This window comes from Antrostomus carolinensis, unplaced genomic scaffold (assembly GCF_000700745.2).
Source record: "Antrostomus carolinensis isolate BGI_N321 unplaced genomic scaffold, ASM70074v2 scaffold6254, whole genome shotgun sequence".
NCBI lineage: Eukaryota > Metazoa > Chordata > Aves > Caprimulgiformes > Caprimulgidae > Antrostomus > Antrostomus carolinensis.
The window spans coordinates 1-13,347 of NW_010309986.1; the positions used below are offsets into that span (position 1 = coordinate 1).

The following is a 13,347-nucleotide window of genomic DNA, read 5'->3' on the forward strand; positions in this document are numbered from 1 at the left end:
CCCTCCCACCCCCACCTCCCCAGCCACCTCTTCCACCACCTTCTTGTCTTTTTTGCCAAGGAGGCATTTCAGGAGGAGGTGGTTCAATCTCTGTTGGTCTGCCTCCACGGTCAGGTACTCTCCCCATCAGGACCTATATACAGAAAAACAGGTCATTTTTAGTTAAAAAATGAAGTAATAGTAATTTGAAGGGACACTGGGTTCTTCTCTTATGGACAAAGACACAGTGCCTGCTCTTTACAGGAAATATGGTTCCCTCCGTGTGGAGCCTGACAGCAGAATCCCTATTTCCTGGCCTTGTAACTTGCTACAACACAACAGAACTCTGAAAGTGATCCCATTTACCGCCTGCAAAACTGAAATGAGAGCAGCTGGCTAGCTCATACTGCTTTTGCAAAACCTTTCCAAGAAAACCACATGCATGTGAGGCATTAGTATTACAATAAGCAATATACATAATTCATATACATAAAGATATAAATATATATCAAAACATATCAGAGGGCATCTAAATGAGGCACAAAACTTCAGAAAAATCTGTAAATAAAGGATTAACAAAACCAGGCTTAGTCACCATCTGAATGGTGGAACTAACATGATTACTCGCAAGCTTCAGTTTGTCTCATACACAAGAAAGCGGTACAATGTTGATTTATTACTGTAGCCAAACCAAACCATTGTACTTTGCAGCAAACTGAAACTTTCACAGGAACTTCTGTGATTTACAATATACTGACAAACTCAAGATGCTGGTTTATGAACTGAACAACATAATCCTGGCCACAGGTAGCCCAGGAACTGATACCAGACTTAGAGATATCCTTAACCTGAGGCACATTTACACACACACACGTGCACACAGACACCCCCACCACTGTCCCTTCTCATCTGGACTACTGTTGCTTTCTGTTGCATGACTGACTGTAATAAGATAAAAAATGAAGTTGCTGCAATGTTTACTGGAATGCTGCAAAACTTCCTTCCTTAAAGCACCAAGTATCTCGCAAAAAGAAAAGATTAAGCAAGGAGTATGATTCCAGAACTACTTTTGATAGGTCTGTGAACTCCCAAGTCCTTTTATCCCACCCCAGAAAGAAAAAGTATACCTTGTTGATTGCACAGACTGTATTTTCCCGTGTTGATCCACTACTTGTTCTTATGATCTTTGATAAATCTTCTCGAGCAGCAAGCAGGTGAGCTAGTGTAATAGTTGACTTTGGAGATAACGCATAGCGCTTGGGCTGATAGATTCGTGCTATGTCATCTGTTTTTACCTAAATGACAAAATCAAACACGAGTCACTTGCTAGGCATAAGACACACTTACAGTAAACCATGTATTGGTCTCAGTAAGTTTAGATTTGAACACAGGGTGTAATGTCTGAAAATCTAGGTTAGCTTACAAAATACAGTGCCAGCTGTTACCAACTCTCTTCATATTGATGGAGCTACTGTACAAAACATGCTGCTGATTGTTTAATTGATGCAGAAACAGCACCATTACAAAAAAATAAACCCAAAACCACTCCACCCTCTCCCATCCATTGGCATCTAACAGATTCTTTGATGTTTTCCAACATCTCTAAAGACAAATCTAAGGAGCCCAAACTGCTCTCTCAAAAGCTTTACGCAGCCATATTTAACAAATCATTTCTAAATGTGATGAAAATAGAGCAGCTTCAAAGTAAGTTCAATTTGTGAACAAAAAATTAAAATGTATCAATGCAGCAAAACAGTTGTGCAAGCCATGAAAAAATGAGACTGAGAAGGGGAGAAAACAACATTTTTTTCCAAACACACTGTGATGTTTCATTTGTTTATCAAAAAAAACCCCCCACTTTCTGTGAGCATCTAGAATGATCTTCAGAGTAAAAAAAAAAATTGATCTTGGATGGACCAGACAACAGGTGCTGTTCCTTTACATGACTGTTTTACGAGGCAATTACTACACCATTTACAGATCCAATTCAGTCTGCACACTTACCCCTCTTGGGGACTGAACAAGGTAAAAAAACCCACAAAAAACACAACACCATCAAAAGCAGAGAAAGGTTTCGATACCTATTCAACAGTGGGGAAAAAAAGGCAAGCTAACAAATATTTTAAAAAAGGACAAAAAATTTGCCTCTTGGCTTAAAAAAAATAATCTAATTATATCAATGCTAAAACATTTTCAATCCCCCAAACCTGCTTGGAGAAGTTATAAACAAATATTTCTACAAGAGAAATAAGGAAAAAAAGATTAAAAATAATATGTAACTTTTAATTAATATGTAACCTGGTTATTTCTATAACTGCATACTGTTCCACATCAACAGTCTTTGTAAGACAGGATAATTAATCACCTTACTACTTGATCATCATTAAAAATATCTTCAAACTATTGTTCTACTGTGAAAGTGTAGTCATTGTTTTTCACATTCATATCAAGTGACTTAAAATTTTAGTCTAAGTAAGTTAGTCATCAGTTAACATCAACTGCACGTTAGAAGTATACTTTGAACCTGAAAATACACAGTAGTATTGGTACAGCTAGAAGGAAGTTTCCTGGCTTCTGCGAGCTCAGTGCCCTCTTCTTCCTTTCTTGCGGCACGAAAGCGTTCACCAGCCCCGCAGAGGAGCCCTCCCAAGCAGCACAGCAGCATCTAGACTGCTCTGCCAGTGATACCTCCTAAGATTAATGAAACTGATTCTGTCTGCATGTGCAACTACAAACTGTGACACCAGAAAGACTTGTAACAATCCATACTTTCAGTGAGCTTCTGAAGTTTTAAGACGTAGTCATCCTAAGCTTTCTTCACAAACCTTTGGAAGAGAACTTGTCGTGCAGCTCACAAGCAAAACCATCTGCCTCCAGCTTCCCACATGTACATTCATCAAATTACAACCTTTTTCTATCTTATCTCCCTACTCTCTTGGATGGAAACAATATATATTTCCAGCTCAGAAATATCAGACTGGTTAAATCATGACTACTTTTTAATATACAGAATGCTAGGAAATAGTGCAAATGAAATTATCTCAATTAAAATGAAACTAGCAGAGAAAACCCAGAGGACTGGTTTGGAATTTTCAGCCACTTGAAGGATTACAAATAATTGTGGTTTTCTCACACAAGGTGCTATTCAAATAACCTGTTCAACTGACTTTCTGTTTATTCAGTAGCTTTGAATCCAAGATTGGCAGCAGTCACTGTAACCTCAAGGACTTTATGGGCAGTCACTCTTTGCACCCAATCTATGTCAAGGCCCGGTGTTTGTCTTCCTCTTCCATCTGCCTGAGAAATGCTGTGGTTCTCTCTTAGTTTACTTGATTGGAGGGGGATGGATACAGGAAAGAAAAAGGGCAGATGTGAACTTATTAAAGTCAGAAATCCTAACAGAGGATGGTAGAATTTATAACTGTGAAGCTATAAACAGTCACAAAGGACGGACCGTGCCAGCTGGTCACATCCTTCCCCCTCCTCAATTACTAGGACTTGGATGTTACAACCCAGGATGAGAAACTGGTTGGAAAGAAGACAACACTCATGCCATTTACACTGGTACGTATATTCGGCAGGAAGACATGTGGAATTGTAGCACACTCCCACCTACAGGAAGCAAAAAATACAGCAAGTTTACCTTTGCTCTATCAGACCAGCCAAAAGACTGTACTGTCACATCTAGCCTCTTCATTAACATACGTCGGCGACATTCGTACTCACTGCGAAGAGCATCATTGATTTTTTCCAATCTTTCCTGCAGTGTTACAATAAAAAAATCCAAACATTCAAATCTATTAAGTTATAGAAGTCAATTTAAAGTTAAACCCACTCAGCAACTAAGATGTCTGACCACTATAAACTACAGAAAATCAGGGGTGCATCTGTGCAGTGCTACAATAGTACCTATATATGAAACATTTTGAAAGTTAACAGGAGGATGAATCAACACAAAGTCTGTTTTATAACATTAATTCTGGAAATATCTGATTAACATTGTTAATATTTAGCAATTGAATTTTAGTATTAACATTTAGTAATAGAACAGTGACTGTAAAATGTGGAAATTAGATGAAGCCACATGCACTGATTTTGAGCATCCTGTTAAATACAGAAAAGAAACTGAGACTTTTTTTACCACTTGGTCAGAATTCAGAGGTTTTGTTAGCAGTGATTTCCCCACGTGGTTATTTTGAACTTTTGAGAGAATGTCCTTTATCTGAAACAAAACAGATACTTCTTCTCAGAACACAAATGGTATTTACATTTATTTCACCAAAATTTGCTGCAATTACAATTTGGTACTCGTGAGATCAAATATAGCACAATTGTTTTAGCAGACTCATAAGAACAGATACGCATCTTCTGGCTTATCATCCATCACAAAAAGATTTCCTGAATACCTTCATTACATGACCAACTTCTATACAAGAATACCTTATAGCACATCACTTCTCTCAATTACAACAGAACAATATTTATATGGCAAATTTATCAAGTGCATATAGGCAGTGGGACTAGTTAAATTACTCACTTTACTCACTACTAACTGTTGTAACTACAACTAAGGAAATATAACAACTGGAAGCTAGGAGTTCTGTTGCCAAATGCTAGACCTATCTACAAAAATCTGGTGATGGGTGCTGGTAAGAAAGGCAGGAGCTGTGAAAGGTTTGAGGTCATTCTCTCTCACTAATTTTCTCCTAGTCCTATAATAGGTTCCATTTAAATTATGTTTAGGACTTTTACATTCACTCCAAACCAGCCTTGCTTATACTTCTTCTATTAGTTTTTGCCCTCAGTTATCAGGCACGAAGTACATTCTCTTTCTGCCTTCCAAACTCCACTGCATTCTCCTCTCTCATTATAAGAAACCTCTACCTCTTCTTCAAGGAACTTCTTTTGGCACAGCTCTTCTAAAACTGTTATCATGAATGCCCACAACACTCATGCATAACTTTCTGGCTAACTTATTTTTCATCCAGTCCAAAGGGGAGAAGAAATACATCTTAAATTTGCTTTTGTAAAAAATCATGGGGAAGCAAGTCAAACAAAACTACAACTAGAGTTAATTTGCTTTTACATGTCACAAGGAAGGATTAAGGTAGTGCATGACCTACAGTAAAACCTGTAGCTGATACATTTGCAAGGACTCTAAAACTTCATGTAGGCACACGGGCATTTACATTGAATTTATCACAAATGCATAGTTCAAAGCTCACTCTTCCAGTATTATCTCAGTTCATCTTGTCAGAGTTTTGAGCTCTACATATTATACAAATATCATCTCCAGTGATCAGGATTTAAAAAAACTCTAAGAGACAGAAATCAAATTCTAGAGCACCTAGTTAACTGATTAAAGCCACCTACTTGAAAAGGAATACTTGATACATCAACTCTCATATTTCAGGGGTTTTGTAATTATCTCCTTTCCCCTTTTTTTGCATATACCAAGGAAAGAGTCTAATCTCAAGTTTTGTGTGAAAACCAAGGTATGGATTTTGTTCTTTTTACATCACCTTGGGGCAGCACTGTGGCAAGTAAAAACACAATACCTCCAGAAAAAGTTTTAAGTAAAAAATACTATGCAGTGAGCAAATTATGGGAAAACAATGTTTTGACTCCAGCAGAAAAGACAGCTTTCAGTAGTATCTGAAAAGTGGCCATCTAGTTATTGTAATATTCCCTGCTATTATACTCTATCCGTATCAAAAAAAGAGGTTACAATAAGGAGTGAAGTTCAGTTCCATGTATCCTACTGATCTCTACGCTCCTCTTTGCTAATTCTTGCTTCTTTGCAACCTTTATTTTCTTTACAAAAAGTCCTCCAAGGTTTTCTGATTTTCTGTCTTCTAAATGTAGACAACTTGTTTGATTTTAGTGAAGCGTGTACATGATGGCTCTCAATCTACTTCAAAATTCAAATGTACCTAACCACAAACTATGCTTGAATTTAGTTTTTTATTCTTCAGACATTTGTTTAAAGTTAATAATCAACAATATAGTAAGATCAGCATGACAGCAAGAGATGAAGAGATCAATAATTAGTATAGAAGAAGGAACAAACAACAGAGGAATTAAGAGTTCTGTTAGGCAAGGGGTGTCTATCCATCTACCATTAAGGCTGGAAATACAACCTCAAAGGTTCTAATGAGTCAAAAGGAAGAGTCTGTCAAAATGGGACTGGCTGCTGGAAAACAACAACACAGCAAAACCACCACAAATCCTCAATGTAACTTATAGCTACAGAGTGAAAGAAAAATCTGGAAACTGGTGATGCTGAATACTACCTAGAGATTAGAATTATTGCAAGTTTGCAGCTGCAAGGGCAGCTAACTGGTAAATACCACACTGGGCTCCACATAGAAGTGCACATGTTCTGCCACCATGAGTCAATCACAATTAAAAGACCTAAGCCAGCACTGTGTACTGACTTCCATTGACTGAAAAATGAAAGGAAGTTTAGAGAGAACCATTAAGGAAGAGAATCAGTGAAAATCAGAACTAGAAGAAACAAGACCAGCTAAATAAAGCAATCCCAAATTTCTGCAACCTTTCCTTTCCAAGTTAAAGAGAATACCTATGTAATTTTATCTTGTGACAGGTTTATTAATCAAGTAACAAGGGGGAATCTTTTCACTGATGAACTGGTCTACGTTCACATTTGTGACACACTGTAAAGCCAGACCCAGATTACTGAACCTGAACTTTACTCCCTCACTCCCATCAGCAGGACTCCGAGGGTACGTCCTACAACTACAACAGTGGAATGGGCTGAGCTGCCTTACAGTTGCAGAATCCACTGTCCAGCCTTGACTGATGACATACACCTGTCTGCCAGAGGACAAGAGCACAACCAATGTGAGAATCTATGCTAGAGCCCACATTCCTAAACATGACACTTGCCCTAGATTAAGAAGGATTAGCAGGAATTTTAAAAAACCACCACCACCAAACCCCAGAAAGAAGTCTGTACGTGTAAATGGGAACAATACCGAAAGCAGTGCCAAGATAAAAGAGCAGTGAAAACATACTCAACAGAAATGTAAAACAAATTGTAACAGCCAAATCATCCTAAAGTTCTCACACACACAGCTGCAAAAAGCAAATCAATTAATTAAAAGCTAGATAAGAGACAAATGTATTTGACTATTCACCATACTGTGTAATCAATGGCTTTGGTAACATTAAATATTTATGAGATTGCTCTGGAAGTTCACATACACTCTAAAAATAGTTTAAAAACAAATCAGTTACCAGATTTGTTCAAGACAAAAATACTGACTTCAAAATATGCTGTATAAAAATATACAGATATTTTATTATCACCAAATAAAGCCTATCTTTATGTATTGAACATGACATTTCTCATCTGTTTTGTAAGTCTATACTCCTTTAAAAAAAATTTAGCTCACATCTCACTCCCATGTTCCACATATTTATTATCTTTACCCTCTGTCAAAATAGAGCACTAATTTTTATATTTAACACTATTTGTACAGATAAACATGATACATGCATGCACCTCCAGGGTTTCTAAGATTTTGAAAAAAACCTGACCTGGAGAGAGGTGTCATTTTATTAATTTAAGTTAAACCATCAACACTTTAAGGAAGGAACATTGCCTTAATTAGTCATCGGGTGTACTGCACAATTGCAGAAAGATCACCTACAAATCTTAAGCACAAAATATTTTCAATCAATCCTCTGCCTTTCTTCCATTTGCCTGCAGATCATTTTGATTTCAATATTTATGAACTTTAAAGACATTTTTGTTTGACCTTTATGTCTGGTGAACAGGACAACTCTTCCGCCTTGCTCCCTGCAACTACGCTGATCCTAACGTACAGGCACTGTTATGTCTGTGAAGTTATGAAACACTAACAGTTAAAAGCAATACACTAACTTAAATATTTATGAATTCTAGGGAGTATTCCCAAATATTTTTAAAGACATTATTCTCAAATTTCACTAAAATGTTATTTTATCTCAGTTTTGATTTAGTTTCTTTAGTTTATAGTTTCTTTTCACTCTCTACTATTAGGGGACTACTTTTCACATATTAGAAAACAAATAATGTGGGAAAAAAAAAAATTAGAAGTCTTTCAAATAATATTGTATTAAGAAGTCCTTCAAATAAACAGTATTAGGATGTCACTTTGTAATTAAGTGTGAATTTCACACTATCTTGACTGGAAAAAAACCCAGAAGTGAGCAGGAGTTACAAAGCACAACACTGGCATAAACTTTTCTGAATCTTTGATCAATAATAATTTAGAATTTATGAGGCTTTTGGTACTAAATTTCAGAGTTACCCTTTGTAAATATACTTCACAAGGGAACAGCATCTTAAAAACACAAATAAAAAATTACTATTGGTTTTTCAGTGCTATAGAATAAAATAAAATATATTTAGTGGTAGGAAACTGTAATACTGTCAATTAATCTCTCACATTTTCTTATGTATGTTCATGACCAGTCCTCCAGTTTGTCACAGGAGATGCAAATTTAAAAGGTATTTCCTACGATTGCATATTCAAAGTTTGAGCTACCAGAAAACTCACAGTTTGAATGAAAACAGCAATCCCGATTTTATACTAGTCTTTTCCATACACTGACAAATTATGAAAAAACAATCAATGTTCTGATGTTCCATACCAAAATACAATGTGTGATCTGTCCCTTTGGTAGATTGCTGCTGCACAGCCAAACTATTCTCAGAACTATTCCCACAGCTACTGACAATGCTCAAGGTGCTAGACAGAGACAGAGAGTAGACACGTTGGAATGCTGCAGATACATTTGCAAATTCAATAAAAATACTAGATTAGTATGTAAGCTTCTATAACAAATGATACAGTATAATACTAAAAATCAACAGTGTGATTTTACACTAATTAAGAAGCAACAAAATATTTGGAAAAATAAATTGAACATTTCAAGTAATTTTTTCAGATAATCTAAAAAAAAAAAAAAAAAAAAAATTAACAAATGGCACTCTGGGAAATAAAAAAGAGTTTCCAAAGCCAGTGAATTCCAGTTGGTGGTCTCATCATTCTAGCGCAGATACATCTACAAATGCAGGTGTCTAGCTCTGTACTGTATCAAAATAACTCTGAACCTGTCCTATACTAAAGTAAGGGATGAAGGACAAGGAAATATATAGTAGAAATTCTACAAAATCACCTGAGAGGTAGGAAAAAAATCTTTTGTTTGTAAGGAATGAAACATGCAGAGTACAAATTACACCATTAATTTGGAGTCACAGAAGATGAACGATCTAGTTTTGCTACCTTTCTACACTCTGAAGTGAGCACAAGTGGTATAACCACTGTAGAACTGACAGACCTAAAAACCATGGCAAAATAGCCCAGGCAGTATTATTAAAAAAAAAACAAAAAACCAACAAACAAACCAAAACAAAAACAAAATCAACCCCCCCCAGGCTTTAAAGATTCTGAACTGTAACAGCATACATAAACTGTAACAGGAACACCCTACACATCAACTCAAGCCTGTGATCCTATGGACTCTGCAAAAGCTGGCAGATACCAGGAGTCTAATCATTCAAAGAACAGAGAACTCTCTAGATTCTCTGTGTGTTCATGTGTGAAGGAGCAGGCCCACCAGGTCTGGTCTTGCTGTCCTGCAGAACTAGAATCCGACCCCTTTAACATGGGATGAAACTAAATCTGCACCCAAGAAGTGAAGCAAGGAAGTGAGCAAGGAAGGGCACTGCCCACGGCTGCAGCCTACAAACCCCTATGGATGGAAACACAGCTAACACCCCCAGAGGGAGATCAACAATACTCGGCAACTTTCAATTAATCAGTTATTAGCTGGAACTTTAACATGTTAACCCTCAGAAAACAGTGCTAGAATTGTTTCTTTACCCTTTCAAAGATACTTAATGGAAAGACTGGATATAACTATTTCATTGGAAGTAAATAGTTCAAGCACAGTTAATAGTGCAGGAATAGGCATTTTCACCATCACCTGAATGCTGCTCTTTATAAATTAATCTGTGAAAGGCTTCGTCTTTTCACACTGAAGACGTACAGATGCAAGAAACCATGGAAGTAACAGGACCCCTCCCCAAACCCTCTGAATGTTCAACTGCCCACTGGCTGATGAGAAGAGGAGGAGGAAGAAGAAAAAAAAAAAAGCAAAGCATAATCATGTAATATTATTAAACTCAAAGACTCAGCAGCAGAGGGAGATTCATTCCATGTATCTTCCATAATTCTTAAAGGGGATCGGCCACCCCCCTTCTCCCCAAATACTAGGGAGACATGAAGAGCAAAACTTTTAGCTGCCTGACAGAGAAGATAAATTCCACCCCAAGAGCCTATTTACATTGTGCAGTGCCAAAGCGAGATTAAGGATCATGTCAGTGAAACGAGTTAGAAACTGGTGGGACACAACAGAAAGAACTATCCTGTTCAATAAGGTTTCAGTTGGCTTATTTACTGGCTGTTGGTAATTTGGGCATTTTCACCCTCTTCTGCAATTAAGGAAATTGCACTAACAAACCAATACTGGCAATTAAGAAATTAATAAACTAAAAAGCAAAAATGTTAAGTTTTAGATACTAAATTTAAACACATCCCAGCAATAACTACAACTACATAAATGTGGAATCAGTTATTACCTAAAGTCTTCTGCTTGCTGCAGCACATTTGAATGGGTAACAGGAAAACTGTATTAGTTCAACTCGTACCTTGAATGTGCATGGCAAAGTATGTCTCGTCAGGTACCTGTCCTCAGGGAAGTGCCAAAATACATCACCTCTAACTAAAACAGTTTAACTTAAACACTAAGCTGGCTTTCAGAATAAAAATTCCTTTGTACTGTCAGATAGGGCTTTTATGGATTAGACTGTTGGGCCCTTACAAGATGTAAGCTTACAGAGATAACACTTAAATGTTTAGCAATAGAGAGAACATACAAAAGCCCATACCTTTTGTTCCACATTAGTTAACAAGGGAGGAAGATCAGAAGAGGAGGAGTTTGGCAGGCCCAGTGCATCACAAATAGCTTGCACTTCCTGATAAATTTCATTGTGCTTTTCCAAATGAGAGCCTTTAATTTTCTTGCTGTGCAATATCTTTAAAGCCTGAAGTTCTGTACTTAGAAATACTAGAGAGAAAAGTGTCATAATGGCAGATTTAGAGGTACTTGAGTATTTCTGCATCCACATTCTCATATACAAATACAATATATACATTTATAATCAAACCATGATAAAAGGGAGATGCTTTCCCAGTTCTCTCCTGGACAGGTCAGTATGTTTCCCATTTTTTATCTGAACTCTGGAACCCAACACATCATATTTAACTGCTCAACCTCCTTCCGCCACCAGAGCCCTAGTTCCTTGGCTAGTTTAGTATCATCACATTGGTTCCTGCTGCTACTCCTTTGTCCAAGTCCAGCTTAAACCTAGACTTTGCTTCTCTCAATTGTGCTTTTAGCACCTCCAAATCATGTAGCATTTTATTTTAAGCTCTCAGGAACATAGGAAGTGAGGTCTCAGTTGCAACTCAGCTGGAACTGGTTCAAGAGGGGGGTCAGGAGGCACCAGTACTCAAACTTCACAAAGAAATTTTAGTTTCTACTAGAATAGTTTTCTAATATGTTTCTCTTTTCCTTCTGCACAAGGAAGGAAAGCTGAGCTGAAGCTGAGCTGCATGCTCAGCTAGGCTATAATGATTGTACACACATACTTAAACACACATAAGGAACTATTTAATGTAAATTGTACAATAATGATAGAGCATGCATATAAAATACTGCATTATAAATGGGAAAAATGGTTACAACTTACAGAGAAGTTTAAGACAATCTTCTTTCTCTTTTAATCTGTCCTTGATGTCTCCAGATATAAGTGATGAGTATGGACAAGCCATTTCTCTCAGAAAGCCACTTATCTCAAGCTGGAAGCTCTCTATATCTTTATCACCTACAGGAATAAGTAAATGCAAAGCTAATGGCTTTTACAAAAACATCACGTTGTAATCTAGTTTTCTTAACTTATACATTTCAATTGCAATAGCCCAAACAAAGATTTGCCACCTACCACCCTAGTAACATCTTCCTTCTCAAAGAACTCCTACATATAAGCAGGCAAGCCTTTTAATAGCTACAGCAAAACCGTACTTGTGCTTTGAATAAGAAGGTGATGCTACAGCAGTCTTTGAAGACAAGAATGCAAATGAACATTGGTAGGAAGTGAACAGCTTATGTCACAAAACAGTGTATCAAGGTAATTAATTTTCTGATCAACAAGTTACAGGAGTCATGAGCCCATCATTTGCACTATTTGTTTTTAGTTTTACTACATCTTTGTGAAAGCAACCAATATAAAATCCCATCCAAGCTCCAGCACTCAACAGAAAGCATCAGGTAGTACTAACAAGCAGCTCACGTATCTACACTGAGTGAAGCACTGCACTGGACCAACTAGCTGAAAATACCAGGCACTGGAACTTAAGCCACCATAATACAACTACATATAACAGCTACTCATAGGATGTATGAATGTACTTTTTATATTTATGCATGTCTCAAAAAATCCAAAGGCACCTTTTTTTCATTTTGAAAGAATCTTCACAAGACAAGCCTTAATCTACGAGCCACACACATACAAATATCAGCCTCAGTCTGGCTCCCTTTCAGCTATCTTCTAAACTTCAGCACTGTAATTTCACTATTAGCTGAACAATACGGGTCTAAATCCACTGAACAAATACTAAATTGCTTTAATAAATCAACATTCATATACCATCTGTTGAAGTGATGCTTTCTTCCATATTACAAAGTGACTTTATTTGGGAACCTAACCAAATGCAAAGCTCAAAAAATTCTGGTGAAGCCAATCCATTTTCTGCAGCTTTGTTCAGGGCTTCCTCCTCCAACAGGGGACCCGTGTATCTGCACAGAGAGATAAACAATAGTAGCAAGAAGAAAATTTAATATAAGATATACATATTTTAAAATCATTTTACTATAAGCTAGTTAGTAACTACACTGAAATAAATTAATCTTTGTAAGTTACTTTTGTCAAGGAATAATGCAGACTTTTTTTAAACACACTAAAAAATGGTGGTAGTTTATAACCAAAATGGTTTGCCAGAAACTAGGAGGCAGGCATCTTCACATGTGTATATGAAGAGAGCTGCATGCCTCAATACCTGCTAAACAGACAAGATTTCAAGTATTAATTCAAGTGTTCAGTCAAACAAATTTCCTTCCAGCATTAACAAGTTGCTGCCCTAGAGGACTGGAAATAAGGTAACTGAAAACTAAACTACATTTTACATTGTTTCTGCTCTGGAGGGAGACAGGCAGGCAGGCAGGGAGACAGGC

General features: G+C 36.9%; 1 protein-coding gene across 1 annotated transcript; it reads right to left on the reverse strand.

Annotated features, from left to right (window-relative positions):
* Positions 1 to 7: 7 nt before the first annotated feature.
* Positions 8 to 12,912, reverse strand: FAM98B (family with sequence similarity 98 member B; the record flags this gene model as incomplete). Its single annotated transcript, XM_010166249.2, has 7 exons — positions 8 to 133; positions 1,107 to 1,274; positions 3,623 to 3,739; positions 4,121 to 4,201; positions 10,943 to 11,121; positions 11,807 to 11,941; positions 12,764 to 12,912. Coding segments are annotated over 7 exons (955 nt in total), but the record flags the coding sequence as incomplete, so codon positions are not given.
* Between the last annotated feature and the right edge of the window lie 435 nt (positions 12,913 to 13,347).